The sequence below is a fragment of the Gadus chalcogrammus genome, chromosome 17, assembly GCF_026213295.1.
Source record: "Gadus chalcogrammus isolate NIFS_2021 chromosome 17, NIFS_Gcha_1.0, whole genome shotgun sequence".
NCBI lineage: Eukaryota > Metazoa > Chordata > Actinopteri > Gadiformes > Gadidae > Gadus > Gadus chalcogrammus.
Window position 1 is genome coordinate 7,883,051 of NC_079428.1, and position 21,947 is coordinate 7,904,997.

The window sequence follows — 21,947 nt, forward strand, 5'->3', positions numbered from 1 at the left end:
GCGCATATCCATGTTACATCAAGGGTATTAGCCCCGGGAAAAAAAATGGAGGAGAACAAAGCTATCCGCCTGGGATTTCAATTGGACGGGGCCGGGAATTGACTCCAACATGGGAGCGGCCCGATGTGCCGGTCTCTATTGGTGTACGCTGTGAGAGTGAGAAGCAGCCAGGATGTGAGGCGGTCCGTTTTCTAATTTCACGGTGTGTTTACAGGGAGGTAAAGGGGGCAGTTGTACCTCCCAGGTTGTATAGGAGCAGGGCAGCGGATGCATTCCACCCTCTCCCAGCATTCAGGTCTACAGAAAAATGGATCTGATTTAATCGACTATATGTGTTATTTAATCAGCAGCCTCGCCCAGTTAAAAACCACAATGAGCAGCGTCGAAAAGCCGCGGATCCACTTGCATCTCGGCGCTGACATGCGTGTTTACCGAGGCGGCGCCTCTTCCGAGGGCATTTGTACTCGCCACGCGCCCAATTAGCCACAGCGGCAGCCACAGCCACAGATTTGGCTGGAGAGAAGAAAGGATCGAGCCCGATTCATAATGTATAATATACATTCACACACGGCAGACTACAGTAATCACATGCAGCTGCTCAACTGCTGACTCTGCCCCTGGGCCCCGTAGCTTGCCGTCGGCCTAAACCCGGCACCTTCGCCGAGGGGAGCCGATTTAGCTGGTGAACCCGTGACCTGAGCTTATGGAAATATAGTAACGCTGAGGTCCGGCAAGGAACCCAATTTGGTCGGCTGCTGTTAACGAACAGGGGGTCTCCGAGGGGCCCTCTGATCTGACTGGAGAGAGAGAGAAGGAGAACGAGGGCGAGAGAGTGAGAAAGCGAGAGAGAGAAAGAGAGCGAGAGAAACCTAGCACTCGCCACCACACCAAAATACAAGAGTAAGCGTTTTCAACCAAGCCTCTCGCTGAGGCTTGGCGGATTATTAGAAGGAAGAGTTCTGTGTGTGTTCTGCTGAGTTTTGTGAGCCCTTTGGTGCGCGGGTTCTTGGCAGCGAGCGAACGAAGCCCCTTCACGCGGGACTACACATCTCGACGTGCTGGAAGCCCTCTGTCGAGCAAAGGGTGGCTGAACACAGAGCAGGAGGGGAGGGAAGCCGCTTTAGGATTGCTACGCGACTCGGCCCTTACTTAACACCTGGCGCTACAGTCCTAGCCGAGATCCCCTGAGCAAGGCCTGCCGTGAAATGAGAAGTAGAGATGTGCAGACGTTGGCCTCAGCTAGAGCTGAACTTTTTTTTGTTAAGTGAGACACTTTTTAGGGGCCTTTATTTTTAGTCAAAATTATTCAAGTTTATTTTTGCCTATGTCGGTCCTTCGACAAGGATGAGACATACAACCAAATTTATTTGAATATATGAAGAATTTAAATATTTGAATTAAGCATTGCCACCATTAAACTATTCAGCAGCATTACTGAAAATGATGTCTAACGGTGTGGTGATACTGTTGGGCGCCATATTCAAACTGTATTATCTTGTCAATTGGCCAAGTATTTTTTGGCAAAACTAACAAAAGCAATTCATGGTGGCGGGCCTTATTGAACGCCACCATCTTAGCAAGCATTGTGAGTCTCATTGTCAGATTGGGATGACAGTAAGCCCTCGCAGGAAGAAAGCTGTGAGGCAATGCGACTGCGGGACGTAGACGATCGGACTTGCAGTCTGAGATGACGGGAGTTCTGACGTGTCCCTCAACTCAGGGAGTGGTTTCTGAGGGAGACCGCTGTGTGATGGAGGGCACCTGTCTTATGACCTGTCATACTAGCTTAAGATTAATAACTGACAGGGGGAAAGGTGGTCTTTGTGCAGTAACCTTCACAAAAGGAGGTGTACAGGTTTCATGCCACCAAGTCACTTACAGCCAATTGCAACAGAAAATATCCAGTACTGCTAATCTTTGGCTGTTTGATCCACTTGAACAGAGTGTGTGCTTTGACAAAAACCCTTCTGCGCTCTTACAATATTGAGTGTGTGAATAGATGGGATGAGTCAGCATGTTGGCGTGTGCGCACGTGTGTTGGCGCGTGCGCACACGTGTGTCTGTATGTGTGTGGGTGTCAGTGTGTGTGCGCCTGTATGTGTTTGTGCGCCTGCATGTGTCTGCTCCTGTGTGTTTGTGTGTGTGTGTGTTTGCGCCTGTATGCGTGCATCTGTATGTTATAAGAGGGAGGTCAACTCTGCCAGCTCCAGTGTTTATTCCTCTTGACGTTAGCCGCTTTGTCTCTTCGGCAGCACAATGGAAGGAACCGCGTTGGTTTCTGTTGGTGCCTCCGCCCCCACCTCGCCGCCGCTGTCATAACCCGCCGGCGAAACAAAAGGGAACAGAAACTATTCACCGCAATTTTCCTCAAAGCCCTCGCCAACCTGCCGCGCTTAGCGCACAATGGCGTCTAATCGCCCGCCTCTGGATTGCGTGGCGGTGTCAACCCCCGGTGCCAGCTAGCAAAAGGGCCGCGGATAAAAGCGCCAACGTGGCCGGCGCTACCGGACTCTCCGCTCGCTAAGAGAATCAAGTGGACATTTTAACATCTGCAGGCCAGCATGATTCCCCTGAAAGAGGAAGTTCTGGAAACACACACAGACCGGTTAACCTTGCTAACTCCATTGAACACCAGCTGTCAAATACCGGGTGGGAGGGTAGGGAGGGAGGACAGGGTAGGGAGGGGGGACAGGGTGGGAGGGGGGGGGACAGGTTGGGAGGGGGGAGGGGGGGTGACCCTGATCCAGTGGGCTTGGCAGGAGATTGGACCTGTTAGAATTCTGCCTGGCTGCTGCAGAGGCATACTGAATACAATTAAACCTTTCAACTGTGCAGATGGCATAGTGGGAGAGCTCAGCGTAGCTAACGCACACGCACACACACACACACAGCCCGACACACACGCACACAGACAGACTCACACACACACACACACAGCCTTATGACTCAATCCATGAGGATAAAAGTAGCTACTTTTAGAAGAAAACTCTCCTGAAGATCGGTGGGATAACATAAAAATCACATGGGCTATGAGGATTAGCATGGGCTAATCAGAATCACAGGCTAGGACCGGATAATACGCCGTGGAATGCAACGGCGCGACGATGACTCATGCAAACTAATTACATTACACATATTTATACATAGCCCAGTGGAGATGATTACATACAATAATTTATTTATTTCAACGGCGGTAGAAAACGGAACATCGTGAGCATTTGTGCGACGTGACTCATGACCGTAGTTAAACACCACTACGGGACTGCCACTCACAACACGGCCTCCGCCCTCGGAGAATAACTGTAAAATGTCACCATCGGCCCACATTGCCCGTCGATGCGTCATCACCTCCGACAAAGTACATCGGCGTAGCGTTGGCCCCACGTACGGCTACCGCGGCGCACCGACACGGTAACAAATGCACCGCGCCCCATAGCACATTTAATTACACAGCAGCCGCGTAAAATAATAGAATGCCATCGAGCAAGAGGGAAACGGCGGAGAAATGAACCACTGATGCAGAGAGGGAGAGAGAGAGATAGAGAGAAAGACAGAGACAGAGAGAGAGACGAGACAGAGACAGAGACAGAGAGAGAGAGAGAGAGAGAGAGAATGCAGATAGGTAGAGAGGGATCAACATCGGGGGATAGCGAGAGAACGAGGTGGGGAGGGATGAAGGGAATGAGCGAGACAAAAGATTTAGGTTACCAGAAACACGAGAAGAATGTCACAGAAACAGAACATTCACCCGAGAATGGATGACGAGCAGGCGGCCTGTGCTTCAGTCGTGTTCAACTCTACCCCCCCCTCCTCCGTCGTCCACTTCTCTCTCTCACTCACTTCACAAAGGCTTTAATTGCTCTCTTTTTTGTCCTGTATTTCAACCGCACACAAAACCCCGGCATTAAGAGCGCTTCAATGGTATTTCACAACGGACAGGGACCAGGCCGATGCCTGACCCCCTGGCACACGGGGGTCTTTCACACAATGCCCACCCTCCTACTCCGCGGGGAGCTTAACAATCTCCTGCAAAAGGCAGGGGGATAGTAACGCATACACCGTGCCACGTATGGAGTAATGATGACTGTGATGTAGTGTAGCAGCACAAAGGGCTAATTCTCACTCATTATTTGTAATTGTATACATGTCCAATGCCAGGCACAAAAAAAAAATGGGCTGGGTACTTAAACCTTCCAGAGGGGCCCACTGGCCTCGTTTTGGTACATGAAGGGCCAGCCTTTGGACAGTTTAATTGAAACATGAAGCCCCTTGTGCTGATTTGGTAGACATGAACGATTGATTGACAATAGGCTATTGCAAGCCCAGAAGGCCAAGGTCCTTCAAACAGAAGTTTCTGTTTGAAAATGTTGACTTTTTTACAGCTGTACGTGTCAAACTGGTAAACCCTGAGGTGACAATTAAAAGAGCATTTCCATAAAATAATCAATTTAAATGCAGCACTTTTAATTTAGCCTACGTTCAGACAATAGACTGATATTCGCTATTGCATGGTTCACTGATGAAACACATTGTATTACGTTATTATGCATTATGTATTATGCTCTCTGAATACACCTGCTTGTGTTGTTTGACGACTGTTTTGACTTGTGTAGCTAACTCAACCAACCATTACAGTACAGCCCTGAATCACTTAACAAAGAAAGCATCAGGGAAATAAGTCTTACAATTTATGAATAAACTCATTGTCTTGTACATCAACACATTAATTAAAATTAATTAATAAATCTTGTGAAACTGGTACTAACCTGTGAGAAGGAATTATCACTGTTTATAAATGACACTATGAGGCATGAATACCATTGCCTAATGCCTACACATGTTTTTTAGCCCAAATGGGAACAATTGAGAGGGTGACCACTCATTGTACGCCCCCCCAAGCCTGGTTCCATGTCTGATGTTAAAACAGCAGAGGACAGATGTTCATCAGCAGTGACGCTTTCTAAATGGCGAATGAAAGGGGAGAGAACCCCAGCTCCTGTTCTTGCTCAATCTTGGCAAAGTCAGCGAAACACAGGTTTTGTTTTCCTTTTAGGCTGTCTTGGGCCGGCCTGAGACGAGGTCCTGTCCGTCCCGGCCCCTGTCTTTCCTACGCCCTTCACGTAGCATGTTAGCCAACAAGCTACCACCAGAGGGGACCTTATGCTTGCCCCTGTTTCATTGATGGATTGTCTTTGTTGTAACTGACAGAAATGTGGATGTAAAAATGGACATGGGATGTAAAACATCAGCCCCGATGGATGGAAAGAAAGCCAGTGTAGACTGTAGAATGTTTCCCACCGGGCGGCCATTAGCTACACCCCCCTTTGTTAACAGGTGAAGCCCCACAATGGAGGCCGCCAGCCATGCATGACCGTGACTGCCTAGGCAACGATAGAAATGATGAGGGCGCTATCGTATTTAAACCCTGAGCCAGTTAATACCTTTGGGTCTTAAGTTAAGGGCTGGCTATTACCATTGGAAAAACATGCAGATTATTGATATTTCAAGCATTTGTTGAAAACCTTTTAACACCTGTGCAATGAGCTGTGTTTGGTTATTAGGCAGACAATGGTATCCAAAGAGACAGGATATTTTCAGATCCTTGTTGTTAAGGAGCAGGGCTAGAGGACGGGCCAATGGGGACCAAACCCAGAACCTTTTGGCCTGGAGTCAAACACCCAAGCTACCACCGTGCCCCCCACTCCCTCCCCCCGTCTAAATATGAAAGGTTAACCAAGATTACATTTTCAGTTAGTGTTAAGCAACCAAGGAACTTAAATGTGTAATGAATATGGCTGTGGTGACTAATTCATTAACTCGTTTTCTAACCACCAGTTGGGAGGATAGAAGAGCTGCTGTCGGAAATGCTGTTTTAATCAATGCAAGGCAGCAGTATTCCAGCTCTTATTTGTTTGCACATTGGACAAAGTAAACTCCCCAATGCACAGGTCAATCATAGGATTAAAATGCTCACGGTTGTTTTTGCACCCACAAAAATGTATCAAAAGAACACAAATAAAACTGAGAACCCCACTCTGCATACTGAACAGTGTATCCTACGGCAGAGTCCCTCCACACTAGAAGCAGACTAGGGCGGGGGGAGACACTATAAACACTGGGCTCGGGAGCAAGGGAAGAAGAAGAGAGCAAGGGAAGAAGAGGTGTAACAGAGAGGAACGTGGAGAAATGTAGCAGTCCTCTTTAGCTCGGCCAAACAACCCTCCCGCGGCTAAAATATTGTTCTTTGGAGCTGTGGGCGTATTCTCACGAGCCACGCTGAATATTAAGCCTGTTTGCGAGGGCCTTGGAAATGAAACAGACACAAACAAAGTGCATTGTGTGCATAATTTGTCCAGTTTGTGTTCTCCAGGAAACAGAATGGCTCCCAGTTCCCACCTTTCCAACTCCCCTTTTGCATATTATCTCAGGCTTTTTGTCACTATCATGAACTGCAACACTGAATACAACTCCAACAACTGCCGACGCCGGAAACAGTAATCCGCTTTGGACCGGTTTTCATAACGGTTAGCAGTTTTCCCAAATTTGACTCCCGTCACCCTTATCTCGTCTTTATATTCGTGAATACATTGCTCTGCTAACGCCCATAGCCGTGGGATCAGGAAGTCCGATAACACTTTAATAAATAAATTAGATCGAGCATTAGCTAGCAAGAAATTCTTGCTAAGGGCAGGCTGTAGATAAACTCATTAGAATTACAAATTTTTCTTTGCTTTCAATTAGTTATTGAGGCAGCCATACCAACGGTGTTGCCTTGGTCGTATATCATTTCCCAGCTTTTGTCTTCCAATATTCATTCTCATTTATATATAATTTGCTAAACGCCTATAACACCTTCCCATCGCATCTCAATTCATCAAGCTTATAAGTAAAACCAGAAAATGTTTGGCTTTGGTTGGTAACTGGGAAAGTACATCTGTGCAGCTGGATGTTTCCTGTGTGAGTTATTCGATGATGTTGTTTATCATGCGTATGAAAGGATGCAGTTCAGGCTGAAGACAATGTAATAGGCCCTTTGTTTATAACTACTATAGCGCATTCACTCTCCAGCTCTCCAGAACTGTTTGGCGTTCACACACATACGCCTACAGATTATAGTCATGCTGCAGTATACAGATAAAATGCCATCATGTTTTCATCTGGAACCACCGCCACCGTCCTGTTCCTATAAACAGAAGACCAAGACCGGATCAGAGCCCGATCAGGACCAAACCAGACCAGAGCTAGACCAGGGCCAGACCAGACCAGGACCACACCAGACCAGGACCAGACCAGACCAGAGCTAGACCAGGGCCAGACCAGACCAGGACCAGACCAGACCAGAGCTAGACCAGGGCCAGACCAGACCAGGACCAGACCAGACCAGGACCAGACCAGACCAGAGCTAGACCAGGGCCAGACCAGACCAGGACCACACCAGACCAGGACCAGAGCTAGACCAGGGCCAGACCAGACCAGGACCAGACCAGACCAGAGCTAGACCAGAGCTAGACCAGACCAGGACCAGACCAGAGCTAGACCAGGACCAACACCTTTGAGATGTCAGGTTGAAAAGACTCGTCTAGTAGATAGGGTGCAAGATTCATATCCCTCGACAAACATGCACTGAACCACCGCAAGTCCCTTTGGAAGAAGAAATCCCATCTACTCAAACACCGAAGCTGAAGGGGATTAGGGTCTTATTGTGTGTGTGCTCACCTTATCCAACGCATTGCTTGCGTTAAGCGCGGACCCCCTCACAATCAACTAGTAGACTAATGAGACGGAGGGTTCTAGGTAGACAATGTTTGTGTCAGTCGAGGATAAGGATCACCCGCCAGGAACGCCCCACATCACAAACGAACGTCAAAATGAAAAGCAGTCAAGCTGCGGTTGGGTCTTTAGAGATCGCACATCTCAATAGCAGCCTTTGTTTGAAAGGGTCGTTTTACGTTTTAGAAAGATGTTTTATTGTTTATTAAAAAAGATGTTTCACAGATATTCACGCTTGGATTTACAGATCTGAGGCAGGGTCTTCACAGACATTGTTTGGTTGGTATTTCTGAAAAACAGGAGATTTAAAGTACCCTGCCCGAGTGCCCGTAACAATAGCCTGACTAAAAACGCAATGAAGCCGGATAAGTCTAGAGTTATAAAAATGTCCCCAAAGAATATACCATTCAACACAGTTGAGAAGTTATCGTTAAATTGTTCTTTGATATGTACCGCCTCCCTAAATAATAACTACAATTAAAAGCAGAAATTAAATATATCAATGGTTAAGATTGAAAAACGAACCAATTGAGCTAAAGACAATTGTTATGGAAAAAAAGAAAAACAACCAAATTACCAAAATTCTTTGTCGGGGACAGTTGTGTTTGTGGTTGTCGAGTGAGCCCCTCAGAACTTCCTGGGTGTGTGAGCAATAAGAGTCATCAAGTAGTCAATGTGTGTGCACAGGGGCGCCAAATAGGCCGATGGACGGGGCCCCGGTCCAGTGTGTGCCCGCCCGTGGGTTGACATTCTTACACCCCACATTATTAACGAGTTTGCGAGGGAAAGTACACTGCGCCATTTCTAATAGAGACAAGACAAATTCATCTTCCTCAATTCTCAAACAATGAACTTCTGTTCCCCTCCGTTAATTACATTTTCATAAACGAGGTGGCGGCAGAGCGTATCACACACAACACAAGCGTGAAACATCCTCAACATTTTGGATTTCACACCGGTTTCAAAATAGAGGTGCGACAACAAAAACCAATCAATCAGCAACCGACGAAAAAAACAACCAAACATCTGCGCTCATTGAAAACGGTGACGCAACTCTGCTGGCGTTCAATTCCACCTCGAGTTTAACACCAACCGATTATCGGACACGACATGCTGGGCCAACAAATGCTAGGTTGTGAACTCCACCTAGATTTAAACAACCAATACATGCCAAGCTAATAAATGCTACATTCCGATAGCGGGATTAAGTAGAAAGCCAAGGGGTGGCGTCCCTTGAGGAGTACACTGCAACCGCGGCCAATCTGGATTTCACACCTTCCGCAAGGTCATCTTCAACTCTCTCGCTCCGTCGACCTCCCGCTCTCGCTCTCCGTCCCCACGCTTTTATCAACGACACATTCTCGGGCACGGTATGTTTGACGAGACCGGCTGCCACTGCACACCAGACTGCTTACCGATCCACCCAGTCAGAAGGACCGCACCCAGTACACATTCGGGCGGGAAACATACGCCAAAGCTCGTCTTCGCTGAGGTTTTTTTGGCGAAGAGTTGAGCAGGCGTGGGAAAGATGGTGTGTATGGGAGTGAGAGTAGGAGTGAGAGTGAGAGACAGAGACAGGGCAAAGGAGGAGATACATGGAGATGGGAGTAAAGAGCTGAATAGACTGAGAAGGCGTAAAGGAGAATGACAGGGAGCCGACATGGAAAGTCCAATAGATGGAAATGTCATTTGAAGTCCATTCTTCTTATCCTTATTCCATTTTCTTGTTGGAAGTAGCTGTGAGCATTTGTGACCGTTGCTTTCCTTGCACTCGACACAAAACGTACCACAATAACAAACACAGGCCAAACGTAATGCTGCACACACACACAAAACACCTACAAACCAGCGTAGAAGACGCTCTCCCCTTATTAGTCATTGCATTGTGTGTTGGCAAGCCAATTCCTCTTTTCCTTTGAATCATTTGGTCCCGCACAATCTTTCTCCCATCCATGCCTCCCCCATCCTCCTTTCTGCACTTTTACTGTTGTGGCCAAACTCCCCCGCAGCCACCCACTCTCCCTCCCTCCCCACTCTCTCTTCCCTTGTCCATGATTGTCTTACTTAGTGCTTTACTGAGATCTTTCCTGACACTCTTTGCCTCTCTCTCTTATCTGTTAACACCCTCACTCTCCCCATCGACACTTACACACACACAAAGTCCCCCTGACAACCTCCAACCCAAAACACACGCGTGTTCCAGTGCATGCCCGTGTGCGTGTGTGTGTGTGTGTGTGTGTGTGTGTGTGTGTGTGTGTGTGTGTGTGTGTGGTGTGTGTGTGTGTGTGTGTGTGTGTGTGTGTGTGTGTGTGTGTGTGTGTGTACAGATTCGCCAGATTGTTTTCGTAGAAGGATAAAGGTGGATTCAGGCATTGTTGGCTACTGAAGATGTTTTCCTGTAACTAATCTCTAATTTTGTGTGAGACGCACCGTGGAAAACTCTTAGTTCTTCCATTTTCGATGTGTGCGCACGTGCGTGTCTGTGTGTGTTTGCAATGGCTGTGGTGTGTAAGTTAGCACTGGTAAAGCCGACCGGTTGGTTGGGGACGGCGCTATGTGTGTGTATGAACAGATTGGGAAGGTGGGCAAATGAGAGAGAGGGCAATAAAAGAGAGAAGGAAAAAAAGAGCGAAAGAAAGGAGAGAGGGAGATTGTTGTTGCACTAAAAATACACTTTTTTTGCAGGTGCCCCTCTTGGTCTGTTTCTGTGTGTGCGTTGCTGGGTACGCTTGTGTGTGAGTGTGTGTGTTGCTTTGTGCGCTTGTGTGTGTGTGCTTGCGTGTGTGTGCGATGCTGTGTGTGCTGTGTGTGTGTGTGTGTGTGTGTGTGTGTGTTTGTTGTGTGTGTGTGTTGCTGTGTGTGTGTGTGTTGTGTGTGTGTGTGTGTGTGTGTGTGTGTGTGTGTGTGTGTGTGTGTGTGTGTGTGTGTGTGTGTGTGTGTGTGTGTGTGTGTGTGTGTGTGTGTGTGTGTGTGTGTGTGTGTGTGTGTGTGTGTGTGTGTGTGTGTGTGTGTGTGTGTGTGTGTGTGTGTGTGTGTGGGGGTGTGTGTGTGGTGTGTGTTGTGGGTGTGTGTGTGTGTGTGTGGTGGTGTGTGGGGGGGTGTGTGTGTGCTGTGGGTGTGTGGGGGCGTGTGGGGGCGTGTGGGGGCGTGGGTTGCTGTGTGTGCGTGTGTGCGTGTGAGAGATGGGTAGTCCTCCGCTGGGGGACTATGTACCAGCGGGCTTAACAATCTCTCTGTCACTTCTACAAGCAGAGAGAAGCTATTCCAGGGGCCAGACGTCGGCCTGGCCCCAGCCATCCATTTCAGCAGTCAAGCACAACCTCCCCCAAGCTCCCTCACTCTCTACCTCTCCCATACCATCTATATATCTGTCCCCCGTCGCTCTCTTTCTCTCTCTCTCTCTCTCTCCCATTCCCTCTCTGTCGCTATCTCCAACATTCCCTCTCTCCTCTCCCCCATTCCTGTGTCCCTTCTCCGAATACCTCCCATTATCTCCAGCCCCCCCCCCCCACCTCTCCCTCTGTCTTCCCTCTGCATCTCTCTCCCCCCTCTGAATCTATCCCTTCCCCATTCTCCCCTCCCTCTGTCTATCTCCCTCTCTCTCCCTAACTCCCTCTCTTCTGTATCTCTCCCTCCCTCACTTCCTTCTCCCTCCCCTCTGCCTCTCTCGCTCTCCATCCATGTAAATATAATGGCTCACCATCTCAGCGGCCCTACTTCCCCTGCTCCTGAAATACTGACAGCGTCAGAGGAAGGCGTCCCATTTCAACACTGCTGTTTTAATCTTCTTCCTTCTCTCTCTCTCTATGAATAGCATAAAAGGAGCGCACACACACACACACACACACACACACACACACACACACACACACACACACACACACACACACACACACACACACACACACACACACACACACACACACACACACACCGATTAAAAGGTTAATTGTATGCTTAAAGAGCTTGCCACCGTGTGAAACGAGAGGAGATGATATAAACAGTGCAGCACGCCGCGAACACACACATTAACGCGCAAGCACGGGATAGCAGAACTTCCAGCGGCCCTACTTTGGTGTGAACAGTACAGTGACAGAGTGGTATCACAGCGGCGGGCCGTCACCGCCTTCAAAGCCTTCAGCCACGCGGTAAAATTGCTCCAAAAAGTATTATTTATGCAATCAAATTTAACTGTTTCGCTCTTCTGAAGGCCTCTGTAGTGCAGCACAGTAGTAAAGAGACCGCTGGCTCTGGGTTGTCAGCTTCGCTTCAGCTCATGCTTCACATCCCTGCGTGGTTCCAGCCCCGATCCCAATGACGAGCTGTTTATTTAATCGGCATTAAAGAGGTCCCCGTATGGATTGGAAATCGAGCGCGCACCACGAGCTAACACCAGTGCGACCACAGTGTGTACATAGCCGAGTTTATCTCAGGCTCCGCATTGAGCTTCTCTCGTGTCTTTAACGCAGATAACAGAGAGACGCCTCCGCGTTAAGCTAGGATGGGAAGCTAGTTCCCTGAGCTTAGTATCACTACTGGAGGGGGTACCGCTGCCAGTCTGTTGACTTCTCTTCTCTCTACATTGGGCGTCTACATTGGGCTAGAGATCATCCCGCCGCAGAGCCAACAATAAAGATGGAATCACACAGGCAGTGGGTGAGAAAAAAATAGGAGGTTGGGATTCAGTTTCGAGCTGTGTGTTTGTGAGTGCGAGTGTGTGTGAGTGTGTTTAAGTGTGTGTGTTTAAGTGTGTGTGTTTAAGTGTGCATGTGTGTGTTCATGTGTATGTGTATGTGTGTATTTAAGTGTGTGTTTAAGTGTGTGTGCGCATGTGTGTGTACATATGTGCTGGTGGTTCTGTATTCACTGATTAACTGATACGTCTGTCCTGCTGATAAGTAACCAGATGGGAAGATTAATTAATTTTCCAATTCATAGTTTCTTAATTTTTTCACTTTCTTCCACAAAATCCACACACAAACAATCCCAAGCCCACAGACACTCGCACACACAGAGAGACAATCAATTACTTAACCCTATGTTGGCCCACTCCCCTGTTCTCTTCCTCATTCTTTATTATCCCTCTCTCTCTCTTCCCCTTGCTCACGGTCTTCCATAGTCTCTCCACACACAGCTAGACACACACACACACACACACACACACACACACACACACACACACACACACACACACCCACACACACACACACACACACACACACACACACACACACACACACACACACACACACGCGCGTTTCCAGTCTGTTGGCATTAGGTTTTACCAGCACCGAGAAAAATAAAGTAAAGAACAAGAAGGAGGTCTGAAGGCCAGAGAGACACTATGAAAAACAAACTCCACAAACACGAAGATGGATGGACCCGAGATAGTTATATTATGTGTACTACCAGATAACCTGACCTTCAACTAATCGGTCGGCCGTCTCAGCGGCGCTATTGTTTGGCTAGGAACGCTGCATCTGTAATTCTCCCACCCAACTCTGCGGTGGATAAATGTATTCATTAATTAATGATAACGAGGTCTACCTGCAGGTGAGCGTTTACAAGATAAGGAAACGCCGGGAGCAGCCGGTAGCAAATGTACCGAACATAGGGCAGATCAGATTAAAACAAACAACTATTACAACTCATTTGGCTAACAATTAGCTTGTTATCTCCGGGCATATCAGCATAAATAACCGGGGCAGAACCTTGCAGGATCTGTTAAGTGAAAGGCTAAGAAAAGCGCTTCACAGGAGCGAGGGATTGAAATAAGGAGTGAGAGAAAAAGAGTAAATCAAGGGTTGAGACAGAGTAAGGACGAATAGTAGAGAGACACAGACCGCCAGAGATTCAGACAGACACAAGCAGAGAGGCAGAAAGGCAGAGCAGACAAACAAGAAAGATGGTGAGTTCATGCCACACAGTCGGAGAGAGAGGCAGGAGGAATCAAAGAAAGCGGGATGAAAGTAGAGATCACAGACTTTTGGAGGAGAAAGAGAGCGAGGATGCCTGTTGATATGTCGTTCGCCCCGGAGGGAGGAGAGAGTGCGGGGAAATGGAGTTCTGGGCCAGACAGATGTCTTAGTGAGTTACCCAGTAAACCATGAAGAAGAAGCGGAGGCTCACACAGACACACACTCCCGACACACAGACACACACCACAACACACAGACACATGAACTAAAAAACGCCCGAAGACGAAGGAAGGACGTAGTGATTGTTAATGATAAATTAACAGACAAACATTGAACAGGACGGACACTAACGGAAGTTCATAAGAATTTTGCATCAATGAACATCCATTACATTTACAGCAGAAAAAAAGACAGAAATGATGAAAGACACACACACACATACACACAAGTCACAAACGATCCAACACTCATTTCCATTAATGGCTTTCTATAAAAAGTGAATTTTGAAAAAAAGCATTCAATACAAATTAGACGGTAACAGAAGAGACTGCAGGCTGAGTCACAGGGAAATTAGGACACCGAGAAGAGAGGGGGGATCAAAGCACACGAGGAGGGGAGGAACCAGACATGTGTCAGATGGAGGAACATGTCTGTGATCTAGGAGGTTAAAGCGGAGCAAGAGGCACCACACGCAATCTTCAAAGAGAGAGATCTGAACTTGACCAGTCTGATCAGAGGTAGAGATATGGCCACCTAAGGCTACCCTAAAGGCAACTCGAGTGGTGACACGCACGCACGCACACGCACACACACAGTTTTTGAACATGAGAAACATATACAAAGAGATGGCATTCACACAAATGAGAAAATTAGTCTAAGAGAGAACACACACACACCCACACACACACACACACACACACACAAACACACAAACAGTGCGTGCATGCTCACGAGCGCGTGAAAACCCGCGTCACGCTTCCTCGCCTGCACCCACGCGTGATTGATGTGTGTTTCAGTGTGATGGCCCATAACAACTCCTATCCTCATTCTTACACATGCGTGTCCATCCAAATACACAAACACACACACACACACGCACACAGGTGAATCTCACTAAAGGCTGGGTCCCCTCTGTTGTCATTTTCCCTTTACACCCGCTCTACTTCCTGTGACCTTTATGGTCTCTCTACCCTCGCTCTCTCTCCCTCTCACTGCTGGCAGTTCTGTCGCCCCGCCACCCATCTCGGTTTCTCCTCTTTTCACTGCCAGACGCATGACATTATGGCACACACACACACACACACACACACACACAAGAACTGAACTGAGCTGTCTGAAATGCCAGACTGAATCCTAAACAATGGAAGGAGCTATACACTGTGGCCTGTGTGTTCCATCTCTGGCGTTGCACCATCACATACGGGCCAATCCCAGACAAGCCAAGAGAACCTGGTGTGTCGAGAGACTGCCAAAGTGCACGTGTGTGTGTGTGTGTGTGTGTGTGTGTGTGTGTGTGTGTGTGTGTGTGTGTGTGTGTGTGTGTGTGTGTGTGTGTGTGTGTGTGTGTGTGTGTGTGTGTGTGTGTGTGTGTGTGTTCCATGGCTGTATCCACCATCGATATGCTTCATATGGCACAGGGATAGACTGTGGATGTTAGTTAGTTAGTTAGTTTCTTTAACGTCCCCAAGGGGCTAATTGTTTTCACAGAGTCAAGTCAAGTTGGTTTCAGGGCAGCATACATTTGAAAAGACATAAGACATGTCCATGTGAACACTATACAACCGCGCTGCTATGAACGAGGCTGGGAGTGTTTCTTCTACAGTATGAGTTGCTGATCGTTGGTAATGAAGCAGTTTTTGTTTGAATTCACCGGCATTTGCAATGGAGGGGAATATCATGTTCAGAGACTGAATAGATATTAGAGGCAGTGGATTTCACATTAATATATTGATATGTTAATGAAAAACTGGAACTAACTTTTTTTATAGAAAAGTCTTGGATGGTTGAGGAAAGGCGGTTAAAGAACAGAAACAGTTGAACATTAGTTTCACTGATAAACACATTACATTAACTGTTTCAGGCTTAACAGCAGAGCTACGGAATGTCCTTGATACTTCCGTTAAGTTAACCAAGGTAACAGTAGAGTAAGATATAAAAGTGTGCGTCATTTTCAAATACTTTCAATGATCTATAGCCACAAAGGGCTTTTAAATGTACATTTTTAATAGAGCTGGACTGAATAGCACCATTGATAACAAAAAAAACTACAAAATGGATATCTTTCCTTCGGATTGATCTCCACACACACACACACACACACACAGATCCTATCCTGGTTAATCAAATAGCACAAATAGCGAGAAAATAAAAATGGCGGCGCAGACATCGGTGTTGTGCTTGATCACAATTCAATCCAAAAAAAAACTGGGAATAAACACTTTGCCTCCGATGCATAGCTACAACTGACACGTTCGAACTCATTTCGTTCCTTAAAGTCACCACGTGTAAGATTCAGCCCCTCCCAGTTAGGAGCCAGGCGACTTTCAGAATTCAGAAAAAAAATCAATAACTTAATAGTATTCAATAACTTAATAATAACTTCTTATTAGAGCTTAGCTTGGCTGCATGGTGTGAGTGGGAGGGGTGTTGAGAGTTGTTTCTTGTTTCTAGTAAGATTCTGGTAAACAAAAAGTTACCGGCTGGCCAGCATTTTTTATTCCTGTCATACATCAGTTATAGGATGTGAATAAATTGTATCTGCGGGCTGTTCGAAAAGTTACACATTTTGAGCTTTAACTGTCAGATTATTTTGGTGCGGTAAGTATTTCAGCCTGCCTTTGTTAAAGTCTCCCTCTCCCAGTCTCGCTCTCTCCCCCCTCTCCCTCCAATACATAATGCATCCTGTGGGGAAACCAACAGGATCCCTATCTCTCTACGTATAACATATAGGGGGTGGGAAAAATAATTGAATATTCAATGCATCGCGATTCTGCGTAGAACGATTCCGTCTCGATTCAGGTAAGTTAATAATCAGAATTAAAAAAAAAATATATATATATATATATATTTATAATTTTTCATAGTTTTTTATTAAATTTGTTCGCCGCCTGCAACATTCTGTTGGACAGAGAGGGATAATTTGAGTAGTTTTAAAATTATTTAATTTATCTTCAATGTGTATTGGCAAATCTGGCCTGGATGCGATTGCGATTCTGCCTCTGCATAGCATGCACGCAAACTAACAGCCAGACACAAAAACGACGAACAATTTCTTATTCTTATAATTGACTAAGAACAGCGTTTTCTTTGATGACATAGAAAAGAAAGATTAGAAAGAAAAGAAAACTAAATCTGTTAATTTTTTACCTACTTCCATAGTGTGTTGTAATGCAAGCTACATTGATTATAGGATTGTTCATAGAAAGTCATATTTGTGACAAAAGCTTTTTCTCTAATCAAATATTAGATAAGGTAATTAATCTGTTGATTTCTTTGATGATTATCACAAAAGTAGGAAGTGATCAGCAAACTCTGAGTAGCAAATTCAGATGGATAGATATTTTCTGAAAATCCCGCATGGAAAAAATTGCTTCGAGATGCATCAATGATCGTTTTAGAATCTAATCATTGACCTCTGAATCAGGATCGAATCCTGAGGTGCCAAGAGATTCCCAGCCCCAACATATACGTTCCCAGACAATTGGTGATAATAGGGATTTAACCATCCCAAAACCTACTATGAAGTGAAAGGAAAGGGTGGCCATGGCAACCATACATCACAACCACAGCTAGCACAGATGCAGCGGAATATGAAGGACATGGTGGGAACACATGTTTGACACCACACACACACACACACACACACACACACACACACACACACACACACACACACACACACACACACACACACACACACACACACACACACACACACACACACACACACACACACACACTGGCTCCTATATCATACAAACACAGACTGCATCTCAATCAAACACACACACTATTTCCTTGTGTGTTGTACATAACACCTCTTCAACACTTCAACACTGATTAGTCAGCATTTTATTCATCACAAGCTTGTTTCTCTCCCACTTGATTTTAGTATATTTTGTAAAATTAACGTTTTCAATATTTTATTAAACACAACTAAGTGGAAACATTGAGAAATCAGTACACAAGGTGCCCACAATCAATGGATTGTGGAGTGCACCATTGAGAGAGATACTTGAATGCCAGTGCTGAATTAGCAAGAACTATAAAGTATTCATATACAGACTCACTCACGCACGTCTGTGTGTGTCTCCGTGTGTGTGTGTCCGTGTCTCTGTGTGTGTGTGTGTGTGTGTGTGTGTGTGTGTGTGTGTGTGTGTGTGTGTGTGTGTGTGTGTGTGTGTGTGTGTGTGTGTGTGTGTGTGTGTGTGTGTGTGTGTGTGTGTGTGTCCGTGTGTGTGTGTGTGTGTGTGTGTGTCCGCCGTGTGCGTGTGTGTCCGTGTGTGTGTTAAGTGCTGACAGGACTCTTAGTGGGACCAACAAAGCATGTAGCATTTCATGGTCCAAGGACACTCAACACATATAAACCACCACAGCCTTACAAACACATATATGTAAACAAACTAGCACAACATACACAAATAGAACCCCACAAATGCACACAAAATATTCAAATTCACGACCACAAATGCACCAAAACAAACTCCAATACACTAACCACAACCATACAAACGTATATATGCCTGCCCATACATCTGCACAACGCACACAAATGCACCAGGACACCAACAACACAAAAACACTCCAATACACTACCACAGGTACACTACCACATACTCCAACACACTACCACAACCATATAGACATATATATGCCTGCCCATACATCTGCACAACGCACACAAATACACCAGCACAACTACAACACAACAGTCCTCAAACACACACACACCAGGGCAGCCATTTTAGGCCCCTTACCTTGACGCCGCGGACTCTGAACTCGGCCAGGGCACGGCTCATCTTGGAGGCGGCGCCCTGCAGGTCGTTGCCGCTGGCGATGACCTTGACCAGCAGAGAGTCGTAGTGGGGGGAGATGATGGCGCCCGGGAAGGCCGACGCGCTGTCCAGCCGGATGCCCATGCCCTCGCCGCTGCGGAACACCTGAGAGGCGGGAAACGTTCAACGGTCAGAGAGGCTGTCGGCCTTTTTGGACAACAAACAATAAACTAACAAACAAAAATGATTACACAACTCAAAACATGTGAACATTTCGCACAAATTCCAATGGGAGGTGAAATTTCTTTGTATAAAGTAGTTTTTTCCGGCGGTTGCCCCCAATAAAAATCGGTTTCATTGGTGCCGTCTAGTACTTGAAAGTCCGTCAGTGACGATAGAAGCACTGCATTGCTCGCTCCGAGGCAGGCGACAGACGAGCGAGGGGACAGATTGTGTGTGACAGGCCATTACAAACGGACAAAATTGACAATGACGGCAACAACAAAAGAAAACACCCGGCTCCAATTAGGCCTACTCTTTCATACGCTACACACAATGGACGCTACACACCGTGTTTCGCTCGTGCTGCAGTCATAACACTAGAGCTCAAGGCAGTGCACACAGTACATGGATGTCTTCTTCAGGAAGGCACGACAGCCAAGGCATCCCCCCCCCGCCCCCCCTAATGGCGCATGCCATTAACACAACCTAAATGGTATGGAGTGTTCTCAACTTTCACGCTGTGAATCCTAATGACTCAATTACCTGCTGCAGGAAACTCAACATAACTCGCGGCACAGACGCACAAAACTGTGTGAGCAAAAAAGTTGACAGGGACAACCCAGCACACCCCCCCCCCCACCTCCCCAAACGACCTGTCACAGAAGTAACTAACTGTTCCTATTTTGTTTGTTTGCGAAGTCTCACAAGTTCATGACGCCAGTTGGGAGTAAACAGCGTGCATATACCTACACTGATCAAAACAACAACTTCCAAAAAGGATGCTTAACACACGAGTAACGTTAGTACTTTGAATGGGAGGCAGCTACACCGGAGGTGGTGAGATATCTGCCTACCATCAAAGTTTAACTTGGCCAATCCAAATCAGGTCGAAGGGAACTACCTCCCGGATAAATCCTTGGCTCCGTCATGGTGGCCTGGGCGCTGTGCCGGGGAGTGACTAGCCCTGTCCTCCACACACGCCTCTTTAACTATTCCACTTTATGGTTCAAATCCCCGACTTCTCCCCAGGTCTTGATCTTCACACAGCCAGTGATTCGAAGGACTTTGGTGGATGGACTGGAGTGTGCATCGCCTCCACCCCGCCCCCCACCCCTTCACTCATAAAAAGGGCCCTTCCAAGGCCCCTTGGAAGGTATTCAGTGAGGGCCAACTGATGTTTTGCTCTGATAAGTATATTATTTATGGATTTTATCATACGGTTCACGTCAACTCGATTTCATAAGGTTCTAAAAGTCGCAGCTCAAGGGCCGTCATATAGTCGCACGTCGTCGCTAGCTTGGCCTCAGCGGGCAGCTTCAAATGGTCCGGAACAACTCGGGAACATTCCGGAATTGACTTCATAGTCAGTAGTTCCAAGAACTTCCTGGAGCTCTGATTTCCAGCCATACTTGAAGGTTTGATGGCCCCATGTTTAAACCTAGCATATTGTTGGTGGACTTTTTTGGAATCCTTGGTGGAGTAGTTATCGTGACACAAAATGTCCCTGCTGCGTCGAAAACAAATTTAACACCAACCCTAACACTACCTTGTCTGCTTTCGATCTCTAACCGCAATTAAACACCAGAGAGAGAGAGAGGGAGCGTGAGAGAGTGAGAGAGAGAGAATAAAGAGAGAGCGAGAGGGGAGTGCAAAGAAGTACTCCAGTGCTGTCATTTCAACCTCGTACAATGAGGAGTTCTGCAAAGGACCTTGTGGTCTGTCTGAACAAACACTGTGCTTCAAATTTCCTAAATGGCCTCTTGTGGTAAACAGCCACCACCAACTCTCTGGTGGAGTGTTTGCTTAAAAGGGACGATTGAAGATGAAGTGACACAATAATTACAATGCATTATACAAGCAAGCACTCGTATGAATTGCGGCTTTTCAACTCTGTCAGATAAAAACAGCCCTTCTTTACTCTTTTTTACTTCCTCCATTCACACCTCTGGGGTTAAATATAAACCAGAACAATAGGTAATGAATCCCGGTATAAATAGAAAAGAAAAAAAGAAATAAACATAATAAAAAGAAAATACATAATTCCACACCACACAACGTTCCTTTCCTTGTACTTAATTATCGCTGTGTGTATTTATAGCCTTAGTTATTATCTTGATGCATCTCTACCTCCTGCAGGCCCAGGAAAAAACAATTACAGCCATCGCTAGCGGGGCCATTTCGTCTGCGGGCCCCCCGATGGCTGTCAGGACCCCATTAGCTACTCCATAATGAAGCCGCCATGCCACGCCTCTGCACTCCGCTCGCCGTGTCCGACCGGGGTCGCTAATGGACCGGTGGACAAAGTGGTTTCTTATGAATCGACCAGGATGGATCCATTAAAGGGGGACCTCTCTCTGAAATTTGAATAGCTTTTTTTAATTCATTGGGTTTATTAACGGATTGTGATACACCCTTTAACGACGCGCCATGTGGTGAGGCGAAGACGAGTTGGAAATGCGATTCAAAAGCCGTGATAAATACAATAATATGTAAAAGGAAAACTGAGGTAAAGAGTGCAATTGACACTATTGGCTTCCCATTGAGATCAATTTGGTATTTGGTGAATATTTATATATGAATATTTCCGATACCATGAATGCATATACTCTTAGCATGGGATTCCCCAGAGGGAATGTATAGATACAATTTGTTCAAGTGATCCATCTAATCTCCGTGTGTGAAATACGTAAGGGATGATGTATAGCACACCAGTCATTATTGGGAAAATAATGACGGGCGACGTTCTATACATTATTCCGCTCATTACACGGCTACTTGCCAAAACGAAAAACTAACTTCACATGGTGTGTCTTTTTACAATTTATTTGTTACCAGCATTCGTATTCAGGCGCGTGCCGTCCATATGGGCAGGTGGGGCAGCGAACTCCCTGCAAAAGCATGCTCCCAAAAAAATAGTTCCTAAGTAAATCATTGCTCCAAGTTTATAATGTGATTGTCACATTAACTATCTATAGTTTCTGAAGACTTTCCAACAATTTTTGGTATGTTGACATCAAATTGTGGATGATTGTGGCGATTCTAG

General features: G+C 46.4%; 1 protein-coding gene across 1 annotated transcript in view; it reads right to left on the reverse strand.

Annotated features, from left to right (window-relative positions):
* LOC130370323 (pyruvate carboxylase, mitochondrial-like) overlaps window positions 1–21,947 on the reverse strand; it is a 254,949-nt gene that overhangs the window by 111,847 nt on the left and 121,155 nt on the right. The window contains exon 12 of the mRNA XM_056576055.1: window positions 18,665–18,847. Coding sequence (XP_056432030.1) covers window positions 18,665–18,847 — 183 coding nt within the window. The remainder of the gene's footprint in view (window positions 1–18,664; window positions 18,848–21,947) is intronic.